We start from the raw sequence: 25,460 nt of genomic DNA on the forward strand, positions 1-25,460 counted from the left end.
CGCTTGAGCATATATTCACTCCATACACAACCTTTATTTATTTAAAGAATTACCTTTATTCATAATAGTATGTATATACATATTTATTTTTGGTTTGCAGATTCTAGACTGTTAAATTCTAGTAGGTTTTAATACAGAACTACTCTATTAGATTACATTAATCAGTTTAACCACGGTTCCTTCACATACAAACACAAACAATCCCTCCCATAAAGAACAGCATTAAAACCAACAAAAAGCATTTATTCAAAAGCATTATAACCAATTTCCTTAAAATAAGTGCGTATATTAGTGTACCCGCTGTTACAGTGAGATGAGTAATCTATTCTAGTGTAAATCAGACTCTGACTCTCCCTGAGTATCTACACAATATATTTCCTGATACATATAATAATAAACAAACATTCAAATACTTCTGTGTAATTACTGAGCAGAATTGTAAATATAGCTTTTACCTTATTGTACTATTACCACGCAAAAGGCTGGCAGTTTCAATTTTTACCTTTTGAGACAATCAAAGTAATCCACTGTTTTTTTTTTTTTTTTTTTTTTTTTTTTTTTTTTTTTTAACTACACAGGTTTCTTATTTCCAAAAATAAATAACATCCTTTGATAATAACAGCTGGAGTGCTATACACTCTGTACATATTAGTACAAAACTACTATACATGTTCCTTTATGCCATTTAAAACGAGGTATTGGTCCTACATGAGGGCTGTGTGGGTAGGCTGTATTCTAGCATGGCATGAAAATCACACTTCATATTCAGAACAGACTTATGAATACATTTTCCATGTGGCACACGCTGCTCTCAGAAAGCATTAAATAACTGTTCACGCAAATAAGTCCTAACAGTTTGTTTGAATTTGACAAAGGTATACATACAGTTGAGTGCAAATGTTTGCATCCCCTATGATACATTTTAATGGAAGAAATGTAATGTACCTATTCTACGATTTATCTACAACAAAAAAATAGAAAAAAATAAACATTGAAATGCAGCGTATCCAAGGAATCAGAAACATCAGGCAAAATGTACAGAAATGTTTGAGCATGACGAACTCCAAGCACAATCTGAAGAAAGAAGTCATCTAGGAGAGTCGCAACAGATGTGTCAAGAATAATGGGCAAAGATTGGGCTAGGTGGAGCCAATATTAAAACTGGCAGGATCCAAAAGCTGTTCACAGGCTATACAGGAGGCTGGAGGCAATTATAAAAACAAAAGGTGGCCCTACAAGTTAATGATTTTTTTCCCCATTCATTTATTTATTTATTTTTACTGTTAATATAGTAATATACATAATTTGGACATTTTAGTTAACGGACAAACATACATGAAACGCAAGAAATTAAATGTCTGGCTACTAGTAAAATTTCTAAGGGTATGCAAACTTTGCACTCAGCTTTATCATTCCCTGTAGTGAATCCACAACATGTGGAGTAAAAGGCACTGCATACAACTACACTCTTGCACGTTTGTCCACTGGGTCTGCATATTAGTGTACAACCATACAGTTTAATCAGTTAATCCACTAGCAGGTTAATCTGTTAATCCTCTTGTTGTAGTCCTGAAGATGGAGGACATTATTTAGGCATAGGCTACCTCACATCCTGCTACACCAACAACTCCACCCTGTAGTTCAATGTTCAGTACATATCCTTATAAATTTCCTGTAGTAGTGGATGGAGAGACGCGTCCTGTGTTTCTTTAATGTCCTGGACTAACTGTGCATGCTCCGTTACGAGCTGCCGAAGGTCAGCAAGTTTCTGAAGGAGTTTGGGGAAGAGCAAGGTGTCATCAGGGTGGTTGGTCTGCAGGTGGAGCCTCAGAGCATGAATGATACTTTCTTGAATGCATTCGACATGTGACACGTTTCCTAGTCCTGGTCGGTCTGCAAGAGTTGGGAGTGGGGGTGGGGGTTGTGGAGGCATAACAAAAGACAGAGAGAAATATAAAAATAGTGTAAGAGAAACGCTGAACATTATTTCTCCAGGTAAATTAATGACCGCATATAGAGTGTATTGCATGGCATGTTAAACAGGGATCCTGTGAAAGAAAGAGGGAGCATGTAGCAGGCTCTAGTTAAATTCTCAGGTCATACAGAACCCTGTGGGCTGCAGCTGGAGTAAACACTATTGGAAGCTGTGGATATTTTTGCTAAAGGAGAGCAAAAAAATCAGAAAAAGACACTCTGAGCCTGGCTATTATTGTGTAACCTTATTCAAACACCCACTCAGTACTGGAGATGAAAAACACAGAGAAGGAAAGCCCTCTCAAACAGCTTATACTTGCAGCTCATCAAGTTCTCATAAAAATGTACAATAATCAATTTCTCTGATAATAATAAAATACAAAATACAACAAAATTTAAAAAGCTAAATTAAACATTTTGACAGAATGTTTGCCAGAACCTCACGTTTGTAAAAGTAACGCTGGTGCATCTATCAGTTCTGTTCTACCAAAAGTAAATTTGATCCATTTTTAAATGAATTTTTGAATTCAGTTCCATTGAACACACTTCTGGCCCACTTGGAAACCATTAGTCTGGGGGTCACTTTAATTGAACTCTACAAAAAATAGTAGAAAGTAAACATGAAATGCGGTGTATCCATCGGGCAAAATTTACAGAAATATTTGAACAATCTCCAAACATGATCTGAAGAAAGATGTCATTTAAAAAAGTCGCTACAGACGTGTCAAGCATAATGGGCAAAGATTGGGCTAGGTGGAGCCAATATTAAAACTGACAGGATCCAAAAGCTGTTCAGAGGCTATAAAGGAGGTAGGAGGGAATTATGAAGACAAAAGGTGGGCCTACATGTTAATGAAGCGAGATACAGTTTTTCATTTTGTTTTGTTTTTTACTGTTAATATAGTAACATACATAATTTGGACATTTTAATTAATGGACAAACATATACAGTATCTCACAAAAGTGAGTACACCCCTAACATTTTTGTAAATATTTGATTATATGTTTTCATGTGACAACACTGAAGAAATGACACTTTGCTACAATGTAAAGTAGTGAGTGTACAGCTTGTATAACAGTGTAAATTTGCTGATGTCATCATGGAGGAGTGGAAGAGGACTCCAGTGGCAACCTGTGAAGCTCTGGTGAACTCCATGCCCAAGAGGGTTAAGGCAATGCTGGAAAATAATGGTGGCCGCACAAAATATTGACACTTTGGGCCCAATTTGGACATTTTCACTTAATTCTCACTTTTGTTGCCAGCGGTTTAGACATTAATGGCTGTGTGTTGAGTTATTTTGAGGGGACAGCAAATTTACACTGTTACACAAGCTGTACACTCACTGCATTACATTGTAGCAAAGTGTCATTTCTTCAGTGTTCTCACATGAAAAGATATATTCAAATATTTACAAAAATGTGAGGGGTGTACTCACTTTTGTGAGATACTGTGTTACGATACAGGGAGGTGAGGCGGGAGCAGGTGCAGATCAGCGTCTTTATTTTTACACAGCAGACAAAACACAGGAAACGCGGTCTATACTGGACAAGATTAACGGGTTAAACACAGAACTGAAGTCAAGGCATGGAACGAGAACAGGACACGCAAACAAGACCGCTTAGCATGTGTAGCGTATTCACCATTACATTCAGGTTCAAATACTCATTCAATACTGCGTGAAGTGCACAGCATCACGGGGGGGTTTAAATACCAAACACAATCAAACTAAAACACAGACACCTTGAGTAAATCAAGACACACCCTCGAACATCAACCAATGCTTAAACAGGGGGAGAACCAAAACAAACAAAGGTGCGTGTCCATATACAAGAGTCTCGTGCACGTGCGCTCTCTAAAGCTGCTTGTGCATGTCGACACCGCAGTGCCATCTGCCGGCGGGAGCGTAACAGAACCCCCCTCCAACGAGCACCCCCCTGCAACGGTGGTCCGGGGCCCCCGTGAGAGCTGCCTCGCAATGCATCTGAAAACAAGGTGGCCTTCGGCGGGCTGTACACAGGCGGAGCACCACCCCCAGTGGAATTGAAACTCGGGGCGACGCCCCCGGCAGGGCTGGAACGCTGGGCGACGTCCCCAGCAGGGCTGGAATGCTGAGGGCAGCAGGACAGGGCAGCAGGACAGCCTCCTCAGCAGAGCAGGGCAGCAGGACAGCTTCCTCAGCAGGACAGAGCAGTGGGACAGCCTCCTCAGTAGAACAGGGCAGTGGAACAGCTTCCTCAGCAGAGCAGGACAGCAGGGCAGCTTTTTCGGTGGCAGAGACCTCCCCGCGTCTCTGGCTGGAGCTCTGAGGTCACCCTGTTGACCTCAGGCGGAGGCTCCGAGGTCGGCACGTTAACCTCAGGCTGGGACTCTGGGGCTGCGACCTCCTGCTGCCTGCATTGCGCAGTGTAGTCCCCCGGCAGTGGTAGGCCCCAGTAATTCGGGTAGCTCTGCTGCCTGCATATCGTGGTGTTGTTCCCCTGCAGTGGGAAGCCCCAGGAGTTCGGATAGCTCTGCTGCCTGCGTAGCGCAGCGTTGTTCCCTGGCGGCGGGAAGCCCCAGTAATCCGTGTAGCTTGGCTGCCCGCGTAGCACGGCGTAGCTCTCCGGCAGCGGGGGCAGGGGAACTTGCGCGGGTGGCAACGTGGCGCGTGGCCCAGCTTGCTGCAGCGGCTTCAGAAGGCGTTTGATCTGAGCAAGTTCTTCGTTTATCTAGTTACTCTGTTCCCAGAACGATCGAGGCCACTTCTCAAACTCAGCAGCTTCGGCGCCGTTCATTTTGAATTGCTGCTTCCGCATGGTGGGCGCAGTATTCTGTTATGATAGAGGGAGGTAAGGCGGGAGCAGGTGCAGATCAGCGTCTTTATTTTTACACAGCAGACAAAACACAGGAAACGCGGTCTATACTGGACAAGATTAACGGGTTAAACATAGAACTGAAGTCAAGGCATGGAACAAGAACAGGACACGCAAACAAGACCGCTTAGCATGCGTAGCGTATTCACCATTACATTCAGGTTCAAATACTCATTCAATACTGCGCGAAGTGCACAGCAACACGAGGGGTTTAATTAACAAACACAATCAAACTAAAACACAGACACCTGGAGTAAATCAAGACAAACCTTCGAACATCAACCAATGCTTAAACAGGGGGAGAACCAAAACAAACAAAGGCGCGTATCCATATACAAGAGTCTCGTGCATGTCGACGCCGCAGTGCCATCTCTGCTGGTGGGAGCGTAACATACTGTATGAAGCACAAGAAATGATACGTCTGGGTACTAGTAAAATTTCTAAGTGTATACAAATTCGAAGTGTAAAAGTGTAGGATAAGCGCTATGGAAAATATATAACATTTATTAACGCCGGGCACAGCCTTGGCAAACTCTGTAAGCTGTGTAACCGTTTTCCATATTGCTTATCCTACACAGGGGCGCAGGGGAGCTTGAAGCCTATCCCAGGGAACTTGGGGCACAAGGCTGGGGACACCCTGGACGGGGCGTCAACCCATCACAGGGCAGAACCACATACACAGTCACACACACGTTCACACACTACGGTGCACTGCCACTCAGCGAAACCTTCCTGCAGGTCCTAAGTGTCATATGAGGGTTTTGCTTTGCCTTTCTGTCCAGGATATGGGTAGTTCTTTTTGACAATTTCTTGGTCTTCCAGATCATGCTTTTATTTCCACAGTTCCCCTTAATTGCAATTTCTTAATGACCCTTCAGACAGTGGAAATGGTGAGATGGAAGCAATTTGATATCTTTTATAGCCTTCCTTTACTTTGTAGGCATCAATTGGCTCAGAGGAACCCATGACACAAGGTTACCACAAGGTTTGAAGAGTCAAAGAATTAATTATGGTTTAGAATTGTTGTTCCTAATGACACTTTTTGACCTGCCTAACAAGTTCTAATGAGTCAATTAATGCCTAGTGACTTGATTAGGATGTGTTACTTTACAGCTCGAAGGGTACTATTTTTTCTTCTTTTTTTTTAAGTTCATCAAATAGAAGTTTTTGCTTCTCTTCACTTCAAAAATCTACATTTTTTAAATTGAGCCACGGGTGCTCTGGCCAACTGTACCTAGTGTCTCCGGTTTTGCAAACACAGCAGAAGAGACAATCAAATTCTACAGTCAATACACAATTTGGAAGGAATTTGTTTGCGTGAACTCAAGCGTGACAATGCCCTATGACTGTGAACAGAATTTCCATTTCATGAAATATAAAGCACTCGCTCTGAGACTTACCTCCACAGCAGATTATGGCAGCCACAAACAGTGCCAGGTCACTGTCATCTAGCTCCAGAGCGTTGAAGCGCATGGCGAACTGGAACTTGGACTCTATCATATCACTGAAAGGCTTGCGGAGGCTCTTAAGGAATTCACGGGTAATAAAGCCACTGCCCCGTGTCACCAGCATCCCGTCCTTGTTCATGCATGAGGCCAGAAGGGCAAAGAAAGCTTCATGCACACCATACTTCAACAGTGTCACCTGGTCATTTAGGTCGAGGCTGGGGAAGCCGGGCACAGCCTTGGCAAACTCGGTAAGCTGCGTGACTGTTTCAACCGAGATGTATTGACAGCAGTGGAAGAGGCGATCCTCAGTCTCCTGCCCCTGAACATTAAGTGGAAAGTCCTCCCTTCCCTCACTCAGCATCTGGGTGACCAGAACAGGCTGTGCCTGCTGTAGTGTGTCCAGGTCATGAATGACAAATGGCTGGTGAAAGCATTGCAGGGGTGAAAAAAACATGAAAGGATAATTACTACTAGCAATAATGTAACAGATGGAGTAGTAAGCAGCAACTGTACACGCTCAGGGTGCACATATCATTCTTACTCCCTGATGTAATGACATGTTTCTTTAGTATTACTTTAGCCATTAAATAATTCATAATAGTTACAAAGTAATATGTTTTAAAAATAAGTGAATAATAAGCTGGAAATTTAGACAGTTTAAGGCACATAGTTATGGAAAGCCTGCTATCATAAAGCATAAATAAAGATTTGAATACAAATTTTAAAAATGTATATTAGGTTATTTTTTGAATTAGTTGAATTAATTAGTTTCATGAATACATACAGTCAAGTGAAAAATAAGTACATCCATTGGAAAAAAAAATTCTTTTAAACCGACATATTTGGAAAAGAAAACATTTGATCCTCTTTGAAACAGTGCCTATTAATAAAGGTGATTCACTCTGTCAAAATGGACATTTTGTAGTAATGTTCACAATTGAAATGAACAACAACAACAACAACAAAAAATACCCAGATTATTCACATGGAAAAAGTAAGTGTACCCCTAAATTTATCACACCTTCAAAACCATATAATTAGAATCAGGTGTTCAAGACTGTGTTCCAGTGATTAGAACCTGCTTAGGGAGTGCAGGTGGAACCTGTCTTATTTATATCCCTCTCATATCTAGTGTCTGGTGTTCCCTTTGTTATTGAGGTGTGTGGTGTCATCATGCCAAGATCTAAAGAGTTCTGTAAGGCCTTCAGAAAAAAAGTTGTGGATGCCTATGAGTCTGACAAGGGATTTAAAAAAAGATATCCAAATTATTTGAAATACATCATTCTACTTTAAAGAAAATAATCTACAAATGGTGAAGATTTCAAATGACTGCCAATTTGTCCAGGACTGGCCATCTCAGCAAATTCAGCCCAAGAGCAGACTGTCTGATGCTAAAAGAAGTCTCCAAGAACCCCAAAATTTAATCACAGGATCTGCTAGTAAGTCAAAGTACATGCTTCTACAATCAGAAAGAGATTGCACAAATTTGATCTGCATGGGAGGCATGCCAGGAAAAAGCCTGTGCTGTCTGAAAAGAACATAAGCGCAAGACTACAGTTTGCCAATGAATATATAGGCAAAGACCAGGGTCTGTCTGTCCAAAAGTTGAAGTTGAACTGAAAGTGGACCTTTCAACAGGATAATTATCCGAAGCACACTATCAAATCTATGGAGAGTTATGGAATGGCTTAGTCAAAGCGCGGATTTGAATCCCATTGAAATGTTGTGGGATGATTTGAAATGGACATTAGATGCAAGAAAACCCTCAAACAACTGAAAAAATATTGCATGGAAGAGTGGTCAAAAATTCCCGCAAGCCGATGCCAGAGACTGGTGGACAATTATGCAAAACACCTACAAGAAGTTATTTCTGCTAAAGGGGGCATTACTAGCTTCTGAGGCCAAGGGTGTACTTACTTTTTCCACAGAAGAAATAACATCTATTGATATTTCTGTTGAATGAATGATAGAAAAAGTTAATGTTCCTTGTGGTTTCCTTAAAGTATATCAACGTCATTAATAGGCACCGTTTCAAAGATGATCAAATGTTTGCTTTCCAAATATGTCAAAAAAGTCAACAATTTCCATGGGGTGTAGTTATTTATTTTTTTCACATGCCTGTACCTGTTTCATAATGTGCATGTAGGCTTAGCGGTTTGTTGTATCTCTATCTTAAAAGCCAAACCAGGTACAAAGGCTGCAAACTTTGGCTTAAGGTGATATATACATTAAATATATGACATTTTTATAAAATACATTATTACTCTTATTCATCCACTGGAAAGTAATACAGTATTAACACACTACATCCACTAATTATTCAGCTCTTGAACTTAAAGCATATTGTTTAGTAACTACTATAAATACTATTCAGTAAATACAATGAAACTGATATAAACAGAAATGGAAATATATGTAGTTAAGCAAGTGAGGAATGTGTTCTATTAATAGAATATGTTCTATTAATATGTAGTGTTAAATCTATGAAATGGTGTAAATGTGTGAAGAAAAATAACAGTAATGTGCAAATTAATGAACTTTTATTGCTCACTGGCATGTTGGTCTTGCCAGTGAGAAAGCCTCGTGCTTTAGCCTTGTTCAGGTGGAACTGTTTAAGATAGGCCTCGTGGATTTGGCTGGCCAGAGTCTTCCAGTCATCCAGCTGCGTCTTTCTCTCTTCTTTCTCAGGGATCTGCAGCTCTGCTCTGAGCTTAAGCTTCTCAGACTGTGGCATCCTCCCAAAACGAATTGCTATGACAAAGAAAAACACTATAGGTGTGATTTCAGTCAAACATACACTGTCTCACATAAACAAAGGTAAGTGCATGCATATACACTGACTAACACACATTTACACAGCATACACATTGGCAGCCACACAAGTACACAGGAAACAAACTAGAGAAATGCACCATGTCACCATTCCTGGGAAGGGTACAAATTGGCAGGTGGCTAAAGTAGGTGTGATATAAACCTGGACTCAGTGTGAAGCCCTGTACATTGTGGAAGGTCACAAACCACTCCAGTGGCTGCACAGGTCTGTATGTAAACTCTATATGCTCATGTACTGGTCAAGGGCAGTCTAGAGTACAGATAGGCAAAGATCCATGCGGGAGGGGCTTTGTAGTGAAATATTTTCCCACACAACCAGAATGCTTTGTCCTTGATGAGTTGATGAGATCAAAGTCCTGTGGCAAAAGTGGCCAGTGTACCTCCACGTCATCCAGGTCATAGGTGCTTGAAAAAAAACAAAAAACCTTTTTGTGTTTGTCTGCTGGCCCAAATTTGAGAGCTACAGCATCAGACCACATCTTCAGTATACAACGTCCAACTCAGAAAAATGTCAATGTCATGCTTATTTTATATAAAAATTGGGACCAGACACGGTGTAATTCGGTGTATTTAAAATACACTGGCTCATTATTTAAAATATTTATTATATTGATTTTATGTTATTTTATTTTACCAAACAAAACTGATTATATAAAGTGTATTATGTTAATGTTTTAATGAAAAGTGATTCAGTGTGAATGATTACATTGTGTTTATCTACAAAGTGATTTGATGGAAACTCTACCACATATTATGACCAATAAAGTAATCAGAGGGCATACCCGGCTGTGTAATTATAGCATAAACCCATAAAAACGTGATGAAGCACTGTGTTAAAAGCCAGAGCCAAGATGTACATAAAACACTCACCGTTGTGGGACATGCCCACGGCGAGGCACTTGTGGAAACGGCAGTACTGGCACTTGTTCCGGTTCTTTTTCTGGATCTTACAGTGGCGCTCACATTTGTCGTACTCCAGCTTCAGGCGTATGGTTCTCCTGAAGAAGCCCTACAAAGAATTCATACAGCTTTTCTTTACAGGTTAAAAAAGTGTTATATTAGTGCAGACCATTTACCATTTAAAGTGTGTTAAAGATGTATTGTTTTGATTTATAGGGTCAATTTCAATATCCTAGTAGTAAATTATAATCATAACATTCAGCATGTGTAGTAAATGATGATATGACAGGGTAGACTGCCCTTGTGATAAGGCATATTGTGCCATATGTGATTCACTGATTACCACACAATTGTCTTTATAAACAATCTCTCTTAGCAGTAAATACAATCTGAAGAAAACCGGAAGAATCCGCCCACAAACTAACGTGTTTAAATTCAAAGTCCAGTCATGATAGCTGAAACAGTGTCAAAGCTGAAGCAATTGTAACTGATCATGCTGTCAATATAACTACTTACTGTTACCAGAATTCTTATACAGTACCATACTGTACAGTTCAATATACAGTCCTACTATTAATTAATTTAGTTAGTTAGTTATTGTGCACACAAAATACAGTACTTCGTACCTCTGTATTTTATTTGGTATTTTACCTGTGTTTTATTTTCCTTTACCTCTACTAACTTTGATTTAAATGACTGCTTTGCTGTTTCACTCACCTATGCAATATTTCACTCGCCTTTTACTTTTTATCCCTTGGAAACTGAATGTGACAATAACTGGAAGTCAGAAAAATTGCATGAGACAATAAATTGAAATCAATCAAAAACATGACTGACTGACTGCCTCTTTACATGGCTGCATTGCATGTTACTGTATGTATGTATGTACAGTATGTATCTATGTAATAACTAATGATCAAATAATGGCAGTGGAATCATGTTACGGGTAATGACCACTAACTGAATGCTCTTGCCAACTGTGTCTAAGATCAGATAGTTGGGAAAGTCTGAGGCAAGGTCAGCAAGAGAAAATTCAGACATATAGGAATTAGAAACATTAATGTACAGTACAACCAACTGCACTTTAGCCTCTACCCAATTATGTAACAGTCATTTGATCATAAAAGTTATGCTTTCTATGTTCAGCTTGTGTATGCACATATGTTTAAGATCCAGTGAGACTCACACCAGTCCAGTCATGAGATATACATTTTTTAATTATTCATGTCAGCTGCCTAGCTACCACGTCACGGTTAAAAACCAGATGTCTTTGCGTCATAGGCATGAGTCACAAACACATGCATGTCCACGGGAACGAACATGATGTAGAGAGTACACTGGGCTATAAACAGCTTGTCTGATACACAGCAATCATACCAGTAGCCAAAATAAGCCAGATACCAGGGTGCTAATATGACCATATCAAACATGCCTGTCCTTAAAGACCAGCCAAGTACACACTGTCTGGAGAACCTTTTGTGCTTGTCAATTCCTCAGTTGTACTTCAGTTGTAACATGAACCTGAGATGCACAAAAATAAAAATAAAAAATTCCAAGTCAAACTATAAAAACACATTTTTATCTCATCTAGAGATAGTTGCGAGTTTGAAAACGGCTTTGCATCACACTTCCATGTGAACATAGTATGAACACTGCACAAGAATCTGACTGATGTTTCTATTAAATCTCAACAGCCCGGGATTTGATGACTCATTGCAATCTGAGTTTAATCAAGTGTTTACAGAGCAAAGTTATTCCATGACCAAGTCTCTGTGACCCAAAATGTACATGGTATGCTTTTGCTTTGGTCAGTTGGGTGATGCTAGGGTTGCATTAAAAAGGCTACAATAACAACTGTGATGATTTAATACCAAAATAGTTATATACTTGTATCACAAAATCATACTTTCATCAGGAAATCAACAGAAAATAGAATTTCCTTTTGTACATGAGCCAGTGTTTCATAAAACGTAAAGACTGATACTTAGTTACAGTAAACGAGTGTTCATCTTTCAAACACACTAAATACACCATCACACTATGCATCCATACAGAGTTATTACAGTGTATGAATTTGAATTAACGTGAGCTTGTGAATCAATACCTAACATTAACCATATAACTATTGCTAGGCTCACCAATATCACAGTCATTTATGTTTAATAAAACAACAGTTAGAGTTGTATAAGAGTGCTATGTGTATCACTCCACTCATCTTTGTTCGCCACATAAAATAACACGTCCTATTACACGTCCTATTGCTACAGTAGAGTTAGTGATATCATCAGCAAACATGATACCTTTCAGGAATATAACTTTTGACTTCAACTATAAAAGTTTCCTCATTTGTAAGTCGCTTTGGATAAAAGCGTCTGCTAATTGAATAAAAGTAAACATAAACGTAAAGCTTGTCAGATTAAGATGAAAAGGAAGAAGGGATGCCAATTTCACTGGGTGCAATGTTTAACGGGAATGTACAAATCAATGTGAGCTAGCTAGTCAGCTCTTGGGCTATAAAATGATTATGGCTTGTTTGGGATTTACTTCCACTAGCGAAGCAAAAATATACAGAACATTTACCCATACTGTGTCAAATCCCTACGCTGAATCATAGCTGTACAAATATTCAGTATAACCACATTTGCTCGTGCAATATTGCTTAATTAATTGAGAAAGACAAAATCATGATCGTGAGTAAAGCATGATTAATTATCCACAAGTGTTTTTCATCATATTATAAAACTAGATGTCATTGCCCTATTGAAAAATGATTTAAGACAGGTTTTCCACTAATATAATCTTAACATAACTGTGTTCATATTAACATATTAGAGTCAGGCTGTTTGGAAACATTTTACCTTAAGCTGCATTTACATTATAAAATTGGGGATGGAGGACACCATAAGTGACATATTAGAGGTATTAACATACCACTAATCTTGATTACTTCTATTTTTATATCTTTGTGGCAGTGGGAGCATGTTCAAGCGTCAGCTGTGTACAAGCAGGCGGCAGGTCGAACCGACAGGTAACACGTGATGAGTCTCACCTGTGTCTTATTACCGCCACTTTACTTATTTGTGTCTCTTTGTGCTTTCAGCCTCCCATAACTGCTGAGAAAGAGAGACAGCATGTGATATAGCTGGCGGAGCTTGCAAGATATGCATATACACACATGCTGGACGGAGAGAAAGTCCGGAACGGACCCGTTTCTGAATTGTTTTGTTCAGGTTTTTTTTTTTTTTTTACAAGTGTGCTGAAATGCAAGTCTCCTGAGTCTTTCCCCACACCCTCACACCAGAATTCTACAGTGGTGCTGACACCCGGGATTGTGGACGACTCCACCACTGCCATGGAAGCCTCCCCACTTGATGAGATCGTCAAGGCCCTTGCCATCCTCCACCAAACCCAATACCAAGTGCTCCTCAGCCTGCACAATGAGCAGCAGCTTCGCTTCTAACCTCTCATATAGGAGCAGGCGGCGAGCTAGCAGGCACTCCAGAGGCTGCTTCAGCCCACCACATCTCCAGCTGTGTCCCATGCCACTGGGCCACCCATGAGGCTCACAGACAATCCGGAGGCCTTCCTGGAGCTCTTAGAGTGTGTGGCAGGTGCATGGAACTGGCCGGAGGCTCTGCAACTCCTCCCCTTGATATCAGGGGAAGTCCAGCTTGCCACCAAGAGGCTGCTGCCACAGACACAGTCCCAGTGTGAAGAGGGTGGTCCTGTAGCGTGACGGCCGAACACCTCAGGAGCACTGCCAACACTTCCTGTCGCTGCAGCTCCACAAGGTCGGCTGCCCCTTCACCTAAGTGCACCTGGACTAAGCTGTGCAGCTGGTAGAGGATCAATTGATGGCAATCACTAGTCCAGGCGTCTCCCTTTTCCCTTGCTCTCTCTTTCTTCCTTACTCCTCCCAGATCCCAGCTCCCTAACCGAGGTGCAGAAGCCCCAAAACCAACCCCCCAAACCTGGTTTCCTCCCATTTTCAGGATCAGCATTCCCTCATGGAATCAAGAGCAATAATCCAGATCCCTGACCACATATCAGTGAGTATACAAGGGAGTACAATTCAGGCCTTGGTGGACTCGTGTGTAGCCCGACCACCATCCAAAGATTCACTGCGGGGCATTGGGAAATGCACAATTGGTGAAAAGGTGAGATGTGTGCACGGGGATGTTCATGAGTACCCGCTGGTGCCATTCATTATTAAATTAAGGGGGCAAAAGCATAAAGTGGAGGTGGTGGTTAGTCCTTGCCCCTCCCATCCACTAATTATTTTTCAGGCATTAGTGAGGTAAATATTTGTGGATGGGTCCTGCACGGTGAGGAATGTGAGTAGTGTTGGCTGTGGAGGCAGTGCCAGGGCCACTGATGTCAGCTCCATGTAAGGGGAACACGGAGATTCCCCTCGGAGCAGTGATGAGGCCCAGATGAGACGAGCAAATTCAGCCTAATGTTACACTATCCCACCTGTATTTTTCACTTATTGAGGAAGGTTATATCGAGTGATGCAGGACAATCAAACTAAGAAAAGACAACCCAGTTGTTAGTACAGAAGAGCCGTAGGAAATTTCTGTTCCATGCAGCACATCATAATCCCTTGGCTGGGCATTTGGGGCAAGATAAAACATTAAGCTGTCTCATGGGCCAGTTTTATTGGCCGGACATTCACGGCAATGTTCACAGGTGGTGTGCAGCATGCTGCGAATGTCAGCTGGTGAATCCACTAGCCACCCAAAAAGCACCATTGTGGCCACTTTCGATGTCCCCTTTGAAAGAATTGGTATGGACCTCATCGGGCCATTAGAACGGACTGTACGAGGGCATCGGTTTGAGTTAGTTTTAGTGAACTATGCAACATCTCAGCACACAGAGTTGCGGATGCACTCTTCCATGTTATCTCCCAGGTCGGGATCCCGAAAAAGATCCTGACTGACCAGGGCATATCCTTAATGTCATGCACTCTTCGCAAACTGTACGTATCAATTCGCATGAATTGGGCTGGATGGGCTTGTCAAATGGTTTAATCAAATTTATACCGGTTACCTGAACACAAAAAAAATGTTGCTTGAGATGCTCAGGATAACCTAAGGCTATACTTGACATGGGAGTTATTGAGGAGTACCACAGTGATTGGAGCAGGCCGGTGGGCTTGTGGCCAAGACCAGCGGGCCACTCTGTTTTTGTGTGGACTTTAGAAAAGTCAACATGATGTCTAAATTTGACGCATTTCCGGTGCCTTGCATTTTTGAATTACTCAATCAGTTAGGCACGGCTTGCTTTTATTCGACACAGGACATAACCAAGGGGTATTTGCATATTCCCTTGACTCCATTATCCCAAGAGACCAATTTGGAGCCCCAACAACATTTCAATATCTCATGGACAGAATCAGCCACCCACACAATGCATATGCTGCTGCTTATTTAGATGACATAATCATTTATAGTAATGATTGGCAACAGCATTTACAACATCTGAGGGCTGACATCTTTGAGAGAGACAGGACTCAAAGCAAACCCAAAAAAGTGTGCAATTGGACGGGTGGAAGTACATTATCTGGGCTTCCACTTGGGCCATGGGCAGGCGCGTCTCCAAATTGATAAAACAGCAGTGAATGCAGGCTGCTCGAGACCTAAAACCAAAAAGAGGGTGAGACAGTTCCTGAGGCTGGCTGGCTATTATCATAGGTTTTTAACTAATTTTTTGGATGTCACCAGCTCGCTGACTGACTTCACTAAAAAGGGAGTGCTGGATCCGCTCCAGTAGACGGAGCTGTGCAAGTGGCTTTCTGACAGGTAACAGTGATTTTGTGTGGGGGCCTGCTGTTGCATTCTCCTGACTTTTCTCTCTCTTTTGCTCAACTGACTGACATGTCGGAGAGAGGACTGGAGACCATTTTGTCACAGGTTGTAGAGATGGGGGAGGGCTCCGTGCTGTACATCAGCCACAAGCTATCGGTAAGTGAGACCAAGTATAGCACGATGAAGAAGGAGTGTCTGGCCATCAAGTCTTCAGTCCTTTCCCTCCGGTACTACCTACTACCTACACCCTACTCCAGTGGCTCCACCTCATGAAGGATGCCAATGTGCGGTACACTGTGATATCTGGCACTTCAGCTATTCAAATTCAAGGTGGTCCACAGACCGAGGGCACAGATGGTGGTGGAGGATTATCTCTCAGCTGCAGCCCAGATGGCTCCCTGGCCTGCAGAGTATCTGCAGGTATCAGCACTTCATATTTAATACTTTTTAATACCATATTCAAGACATTTCCAAAAAAATGTAAGACCTGCATGTCACTTCAATCATGCTACACGATACATCAGCTATAATGGATTGTGTTCATGCATATACATCCATTTCTGGGTTTAAGTAAACTATAGCAGGGTAAACTTCTAAGGGGTATATGGGAGACTATAGCAAATATTCTTTTTGCATTAATATTTGCTCCAACAGTGAAAGAAAAGAAAACCCAGTATTTCCTTTCCATGATTTTCCAAGAGAGGGAAAAAAACACAGGGAGATGGATTACAGCAGTCAGAAGAGAACAAGATGTCAAATTTACCATCACTCCCTCAGCAGCTGTATTAGAAACCCCCTCGCAGCAGTGTTTACAAGTTTTTTTGTAATTTAATGTCAGGGTAATGTAATAGTAGTGTTATAAGTGTTAAAAATAGTGGTATAAATATACATAAATTTTTGTAAAGAAGAAAATACACTTTATAATATTACTAATGCACTGAATAAGACTTAATAATAATAATAATAATAATAATAATAATAATAATAATAATAATACATTTTTATTTGGGGTACAAATAGTAATATAACAATTGTAATATATTTCTGAATTAATTCACTTTTATGTGCTTTTATTTTGGCGAAAAACCGCAGGAAGACCTCCTTTTAGTTGGCAACAGTTTTTTAAGATTCACTTCTCATTACCAATCAGGTGAAATGCTGTAAACCTATGCCCACAAAAATGTTTGAGATTACGCTAATGTAAAACCAAAGCACAGACAGAGATGAAGATGATGTGGAGCGGCATTTACTGTGAACCGAGCCGCTCTAAAACACTGATGAGCCGCACACACACTCTGAGTGCAACACATTCACATGGTTTACCATTTCAAACAGCAACGAGCAAAAATAAAATCAAATTCTTCTTTACGGTGTCGGTTCGGTTGCATTTTTAAGACACCCTGGCCTGAGTTGGGCAGTGGGGGTATGTGGCAGCGGGTGTGTGGTCGAGTGTCAGCTGTGGATGGAGAGAAGGCAGGTCAAACCAGCAGATAATGCGTGATGATTCTCACCTGCGTCTTATTACCGCCAGTTTACATTACTCTTTGTGCTTTCAGTCTTCCGTAACCAGGGAGAGAGAGAGAGAGAGACAGAGAGAGAACACTGATGGAGCCTGATGAAAGCTGCGAATCCGGAATGAACCCGTTTATGAGTTGTTTTGGTTTTCTTGAGTTTTTAAAAGTGTGCTGAAAAGCACAGACTAAATAAATGCGAGCAGTGTGCTCAGCTAAATTTCCACCTGTCTCACTTTTCCCTTGCTCTCTCACTCTCTCTCTCTTCCTTACTCCTCCCTTGGACCCAGCTCCCCAGAAGCGAGGTGCAGGGGCCCCCAAACCTGGTTTCCTCCCCACTGTTCCTTCCATTTTCAGGATCAGCATTCCCTCATGGAAGCAGGAGCAATGATCCAGATCCCTGTCTTTCTCCACACCCTCACACACCAGGGTGTGCTGTATTTTCTTGTTGTGCACTAAATGTCCCCACCAGGTTGGGAATATGTGACCTTTTTGACCCCGTGGGAACATCTGGTTGGGAATTTTGACCTTGTGGGAACATCTGGTTGGTCCCCACGAGGAAAAATAACTTGAAACATGAAACTGGTGTGTGTGTGTGTGTGTGTGTGTGTGTGTGTGTGCATCTGCTCACCTTGCACCCCTCACAGGCATGCACTCCATAGTGGAAGCCTGAGGCACGATCTGAACATATACGGCACTCAAGGTTTAGGGGGCTGGGGTTGATTTCATCCTGCCCTGTGACTGCTCCACAGGCTGCTGATGACGGACTAGAGGCTGGGCTCAAAACATCTAAGGACACACACACACACACACACACACACACACACACACACACACACACACAAAACAAGTTTAAAAATTTAATCACTGTGAATATAAAGAACAGACTGGGACAATATGAATTACTGTACGCACTAGAAGAACTCTGAGTTTAAATGCTTATTTTAAGAGTATTCCTCTATGTTCAATATGCATTCACATACTTCATGAAAAGTACAGCATCTGTTCTGTTTCTTTTTCAGTGAAAACCCATCACTGTATATAACATTTGGAATGAGCGTTTCAGAAATTTATATGAAGGCAGCAGTCTTTTCAGAGTCTGTTTAACTCCCTATTCTCAGAATATCATGCAGTAATTCATTTTAAGGCATATTATTCAGTAACCACTATGAATCTTTCAGCAACTGCAGTGAAACAAAAAATAGAACAGATTTTTTTATTTATTTATGAAAGTGAAGAGCGTAAGACCAGGGATGCAAGCAGGTAAAGGGTAAAAAAAAAGGTGAGAACACCTGCCACAAGTAGGGGGGTCCAGGGCATGCTCAGCACGGAAATCTTTTTAAAAGATATTTGCTTTAGATATTTGCTTTGAGATGCAGTGAGAAGTCCATGGAGAACATGTGCTGTTGTAAGGTTCACGCATGAGACACGTTTTCTTTTATTTTATTTGTTTTTTATGACCTTGTATGTCCAAAACTGTCACTTTTTATGAAACGGAAAAAAAACAGATTGTTTTAACATTTTGTCGCAACTTTTACCAAAATCTAGATTGAATACATTTGGCCAAAATCTCATGTTATAAAAGATGAAATGCTATGTACAGGCTATTTATGACAATATTGGCTGATCAGACGGCAATGCTAAGCTAAACTGCAAACTGTTTGCCCTCTCTCTCTTCGCCATTTCCTCATCTCAGACCTCAAATACATAAATCCCTTTTATAGACATAGTTTTTAAAGTAAAGGGTAAAGAAAACGCTGTACTGATTGAAACAACCATTTCTTTATTTACCCTTGTAAGATCACCATTTACGTTCAGCTCTGCTGTATAGAAAAAAAAAAACACGATCAGCCGAACCGCGCTCCCCCCCAACCCCAAACACTTTCTCATCGAATCTCACGCGAATCTCGTAGGTGACATATTTTGATCTGAAAAAGGTGAATTTTCTCTGAAAGGTGAGGAGTTTGCATCTATGTAAGACCTACCAATGGGTCCCAATAGTTTCAGTGTTTATGGGCATGTCAAACAGTGTACTGTAGTGATCTTAATTTAGAAAGAAATTACAAATAGTTGTATACCATGAACTGACTCTTAAAAGCACTTTAAACCTACAATAGTAACACTTAAAATGCAGTTACAGTGTGTATGTTTATATGTGCTGTGTTCGGATGTGTGTTATACACATATTTACCGAGAGTAGCAGAGCTGTTGGAACTAGTGCTGGATTCCTGGAAGTCAGGCAGGCACAGCAAGTTGAAGGTGTCATCGCTGAAGGTTCGAGAGATGTCCTCTAGCTCCTCCATTTCCTTGATTAGCTCCCCACATAGAGGGCTGTCCAACACTATTTCCCCTGCTGAGGGCAACGGGCTGAATGGATTTGGCTTGTCTACCATGGTGTTGGGCCACGGGACTGCAAGCACTGGATCACTCATTAGACTGGAGAGAGAAGAAGAACAAGTTCAGATTACAAAGTTAATAAATAAAGAGTCCACCAAACAGTATAAACATCACATTTTGATTTGTCATGCCAAATGGCACAGATACCACAAAGGTTCAACAACCGCACATTCAACCAACCAAGACAGTGCATTCACAATAAGACATGGCCTTATCCATGGGTGAGATAGTTGGTAGGGAGACTTTGGCATGTTTGCTTTGAGATATTCACTGTGTCGAACAGCGTACTGTCCTCAGTGTAAAAAACAAAGGAGTGGCAACATCTTATCTCACACACTGACCAAAGGTAATGGGGATACGCCAACATAGTAAAATAATTGTGATATAATAAAATAGATTTATTATCCCAGGGTAAGGCAGAAAATTTCCATTTTAGAGAAATTGTGACATTAGTTGCATGTGAACAGATCCTCTTATTGATTGTACTATTGATTATCACTATGCCTCTTCTCTTACACACATGCACAAGAGTACAAGGTGTTCCTAATTATATAACACACTGGACAATGTGTAAAATGTTCTTATAGGCATTACTACTATAATATCCATGCAAAAATATTACCATAATGTTATATCATGCTGAAGTTTATTTTATTGTGACATGTATATTTTATAGCCAATAAAAGAAGAGCAAGCATCACATGACTACTGCTCAATGTAACTGGGTCACATCTTGATGGAAAAGGTGTCATGATAACACCGACAATAAATATCAAACAGGAAAAGCGTTCTTCTGCTGCATGGTCTGACTGAAAGGCTTGGGCACTGCTCCTGTGTTTCCAGAGCTCTGTCCAGCCTGGGAAAAACCAACTGCAAGGGGTTCCAAACTCCTGTCTGCTCATTGCTCTGTACGATTCATATCATGTCAAGCTAGAAATCTTACCCAGCTGCTAACATCTTTCCTAATGCAGCTGTTAGAACAATCCTAAAGGAGACCTAAAGCGTCTGTTCTATGAACAGACGATTCTGAAGCTTCCACAGGAATACTAGCAGATATTCCCTGAGCCCGGCTGTGTCAAACATGCACAGACAAGTGTTGCCACATGCACTCTCACTGAGGAGCCACACAGGCAGACATTAGTTTTGGGAATGTAGGTCAGTGACTAGCAAGTATTGGGTGCCTAGTTTTTGTGCAGCCTCTCAAAAAGCCATGGTTTTGGAAAGAAAGAAAGAAAGAAAGAAAGAAAGAAAGAAAGAAAGAAAGAAAGAACAAAAGTAAGAACGAAAGTAAGCATTAGCTTTATTATATTTAACCCCTGCTAGGTAGAGACCTTCCAACAAAGTCACAATGACACAGTATTTCAATAATTGGCACTGTCATACAACCATCCTTCCCTTTCTTCTTCCCGCCTCATACACATGTTGGACCACATGTACACCATATGGAGCTATCTGCTTAGCAGCTGGTGTAAGGGGTAGGAACTTCATCTATTCTACCTTGGTGAGAATATTTTTTTACATGGCAAGTGCTTCTTCTAATGAAACTAGACATCTACTAGCTTCAAGTTGTTTTTCCCTTGATAGTATGGCTGGCCTTCTTAGCTAGACAACTTGCTAGTTGATGATGTTCTACTGAGAGCTTATGATATTGCACTGCTTGTGGCATGCCCTGGCAATATGTTTGCCATATTATTTTAGAATTGGAACAATCAAAGTAATCTTCAGAAGTTCATCTCGTCCCTCCTTTTTCCTAGCAGTGGAACACCTAGGCCAGGATATGCGGTATACTACTAGTTTACGGAAAGTGCCAAGTGCAATTAGCACAATACATTCTACTAGAAGTGTGCAAATCAACTCTGCAAACTCTGCCCTGTGTGTACTTAGTTTACTGGTAGAGGAGCAGTGTGGTGGCCACGGGACACTAGAATTAGCTTGTTTTTACCAGTTCTGAGTGCAGCAGACACACTGTCAAGACAGCACAGGCCCAGGAAAGTGTCATTCTGCATGCAAGTCAACAAGGTCTACTTGTGGCCCTGATAGCTAGTGGTCAGAATACCTTGATGGCTTCCTCCCAAAGAAGATCTGTTGTCCCACAACCAGATCACCTGTGTCTGTGAATGAGTTGAATGAATACATGGACCATATATGCCCTTCGGTGGAAACTGCTCTGTGAATGACATGCACCTCATTGGCTGGATCCAGTACATTGCATGATTTCCAATATACAAACTTTTCTTCAGGGACTGCTAGAGAGGGACTGCAAGTCCTAGACTAAAGGTGACAAAATCCCACACAAAATCTGGTGGTAATTGCAGCACACCATGGTATTATGAATGGCATCTCTCTAGGGACTCAAATTTATTAAGAACATTCTGAAAGTGGTGATGCGTCTCCATCCTCCACAGAAAACCCTGCTGTGGTATCTCCCACTTGTGCTGGAGCCTCTTAAGGCCCTTCCTTACGAGTCTATATATGACGCCAAGCTGAAATAGGTTTCTCTGCCTTTTTGCTAACAATCACTTCAGAAAAAAGAGTGGGAGAACTTCATGCTATAGAGATAAGCTCCCCTTGCATGCACTGGTGGTCAGAAGACTTTAGGGTGGCCTTGTGGTTAAGCTATGGATTTCTCCCTTTGGTCATATCTCCCAATTTTGTAAGTTAATCGACTGACTTTGCAGTGGAGTCTAACATGCCAGGTGATCATACTCTGTGTCCAAAGCAAATCACACGTGGCACCAGCCTTATGACACGACATTGTAGCCAAGTACAGGAAGGTCATCAACAGTGGAGAAGCATGCCCCATGAAGCCAGTACAAACACTCCATTACTCAACGGCATACTGTAAATAACCTGCCAGTAACACATATCTACATCCTCCATAACCCAAACACACATTCACACCCTCCAGCACCTAATCTTCGGCTCTGCACATCGATTAATTACATTACTGCAACTGCAACACATACTGTAATCATATCACAGCTAGCAATCAGAGTATCAGCTGTGTGCATAAGACAGCTGCTTAGGGTTCCTGTTTCACGCTTAAGCAAGAGGGAGGAGAACTGACCCACAACCAACACACACACACACACACACACACACACACACGTGTTATTCCCAATGTGCAGCCAGCACAGGCTACGTGCTGAAGAGGAAGCAGGCTGTGGAGGGTTAGAGCTGAGAGGACTGGGAAAGTAATAAAGCTCCATTAAGCCCCTCTCTTCTCATTGTCCTCTCACGGCAGGTCTACGTTACTCTTCCTGAACAATAGCTGAGAAATATTTTTGGGACCGCAGGAACAGGAAGACAATCAATGTCTCTGCAGTAAAAAACAACAACAATAAAAACATTCATGCTCCTTCTTTGAGATGACACTCCTCCCTGATACAGGGCGCTCTTTGATGTTGGAATAGCCGCTGGACATTATCTCAAAAGCATAATAAATGAACTTGTGCAAAACAGATTAATACAACACTGAGACTACAACCAAAAGTATCTTGTACATGTAGACAACAGATTAACAGACTCAAAAACACACCAGACATCCATTAGTACACCTAAACACACAGTGCTGCTTTCTGCAGGGAACAAAAAAAGACATTTTCCAGTCAAATCTGTCTCATGGTCAATGTCTCACAGCTGGATGCAACATGAGACAGACAAGTGGAACCAACAGAGAAATTGGTATGAAAGGTAAAAAAAAAAAAGGCAGGAATATATTCCTATATATTTTTTGACTATTTTTTAGACTATAAAACTATAGCCCTAAAAAAACAGGAATCTCACTTTTTACTGAAGATCCCTACGTTATAAAGATATATGTAAGACCCACAGGTATCCCTCAGCACCAAGAGAGAGTAGAAGGAAATCAATGCTTACCAGATCACTCCACACGACTTTGTTCGAGCAGCAACAGCCAATAAATACGTCTGGCCCCAGCGGGGGCCAAAGTCCAAACCCCACACACAACTCTCCTGCCTCTCACTGTGGAGCAGATTTCCTGGAACCTCACCAATCCAAGAGGGCAAGCCAGAAGCACTCACATCTGATAAAATGGACTTTTTTCTCAATATGTAGGAAGCGATAAACATGTAAGTGCATTCATGTCAACAACGAGAGGCTTGTCCTTAAACAGCCCCTCATAGACATCTATTATAATATCCCGACTCTACCTGACACACAGTTCTCAGAAAAGTCAGTTTCAGTGATCTGAGAAATGAGAAAGAGCAGACAACTCTTTGGGGGCTGCTTAAAACAGACCATGCAGCTTCAGTCTGTAAAACATGTGTACAAACAGAAGTGCAGCAGGGGCAGTGTTACGCTTTTGTCTCACATTAACCTGGAGATACATTCAAGGTCACTGGAACATTCATTGTGCAAGAATCAACTAAGGTATGACATAGAAAAAGGATTTTAAAAAAATAGTACAATCAACTGCAGTGATTCAAAAACAGTACAAGTGAAAATACATAAAAGAAAAGATTCGTTGTAAACAGGATGGATGAGCTGAGCTAGGGGGATTGATTCCCAGGGCCCTCAATGGACAATACACTAAAAATACAGATGATTAAAAATATGGTCCAATGCATTAGTTTGTCAGAAAATTCAAAAGACATACTCGGGCCAGTGAGTGGGTATAAAGTTAGAAGATATCATGTGATGGCTAAAAGTGGCTTTAATCATAGCAGGGAGATAAAAGGAGTATTTGTAATGCTGCGAATAAAATTGATCAATAAAGATATACAACTGACCTACAATACTACTACTACTACTACTATTACTAACAACAATAATAATAGCAGGCAATATAATTATATAATTTCAGTCATATAATTTTATGCCATTACTACTACTCATCTATCTGTCTATCTGTCTGTCTGTCTATCCATCCATCTATCCGTCCAGTGCAGATTCAAACCAATACCATACAAGGCAATGCTACCGTATAGAAAGCTGAGGCCAAAGTTGAACTGTTATGGCACTTAATGGACATTCATATGCAAACTTGTCTTAAAATGCAAAGAAATGTATACATTTATATTAGATTAAAAAGAGAACAGACTCTTTTCTAAAAAACTAAAAACAAAACAAACTGTAGATACTAGCTCTCTTTTGAGTTGCAGTGAGCATTTAGAATCGAACTGTACTGATATCAATGATTCATATAATCTATTACAGTGACACACAAGCTCATTGCTGACCAAAATGCCCCACTACCTCAGTGAAGTTCATTTCGCTCAGTCCAAAGTCGCCATCCACCATTCCCTCCAAACTGCCCCACCAGAGCTCCTATTTCCAGCCTCTTCGCCGCCGCTCCACTTCCGGTCAAACCCATCGGCGCAGCCAATAAGCGAAGGACAACGGAGTGGTTGCTATGCGACGGCAACGTACCTTAGAGTATGTTATTACTGAGGAGGCATTCAGTGTTTCGGCGGTCAGGATGGCACAAGAAGTCAAATCACTGAGAAACTATATATATATATATATATATATATATATATATATATATATATATATATATATATATATATATATATATATATATATATATATATAAAAGAAGCTACACTAAGTAAAATGTATTATTTGTAAAATGTAAGATAAGCTGTAAAGTGTGAGTTACTCTAAAGACAGTTGCTTTGACTATCTTCTCAGTGTGAATAATAATAATCAAGAGTTGGGTATAACTCTAACTCTGATCACAACAGTTACTTTTTCTATAACGCAGCAATGTAACA

At 41.0% G+C, this 25,460-nt stretch overlaps 1 protein-coding gene across 5 annotated transcripts; it reads right to left on the bottom strand.

The window, feature by feature from the left end:
- Nucleotides 1-203: 203 nt before the first annotated feature.
- On the bottom strand, nt 204-25,061 carry pparaa (peroxisome proliferator-activated receptor alpha a). Of its 5 annotated transcripts, none has more exons than XM_017494484.3 (9): nt 24,940-25,001; nt 23,895-23,996; nt 23,602-23,767; nt 19,517-19,761; nt 17,957-18,114; nt 9,978-10,116; nt 8,827-9,026; nt 6,228-6,696; nt 204-1,893 (listed from the first exon to the last, which is right to left on the bottom strand). In XM_017494484.3, exons 2-9 carry the CDS (start codon nt 23,983-23,985, stop codon nt 1,649-1,651), a joined length of 1,713 nt encoding a protein of 570 aa, XP_017349973.1. In that variant the 5' UTR covers nt 23,986-23,996; nt 24,940-25,001; the 3' UTR covers nt 204-1,648. The 5 variants fall into 5 exon arrangements, with proteins under 5 accessions (XP_017349973.1, XP_047018066.1, XP_017349974.1 ...); XM_047162109.2 differs by lacking the exon at nt 204-1,893 and adding an exon at nt 1,900-4,785 and having other exon boundaries at nt 24,940-25,005; XM_047162110.2 differs by lacking the exon at nt 23,895-23,996 and having other exon boundaries at nt 24,940-25,035.
- Nucleotides 25,062-25,460: the final 399 nt, after the last annotated feature.

This window comes from Ictalurus punctatus, chromosome 19 (genome assembly GCF_001660625.3).
Source record: "Ictalurus punctatus breed USDA103 chromosome 19, Coco_2.0, whole genome shotgun sequence".
In the NCBI taxonomy this organism is placed as follows: domain Eukaryota; kingdom Metazoa; phylum Chordata; class Actinopteri; order Siluriformes; family Ictaluridae; genus Ictalurus; species Ictalurus punctatus.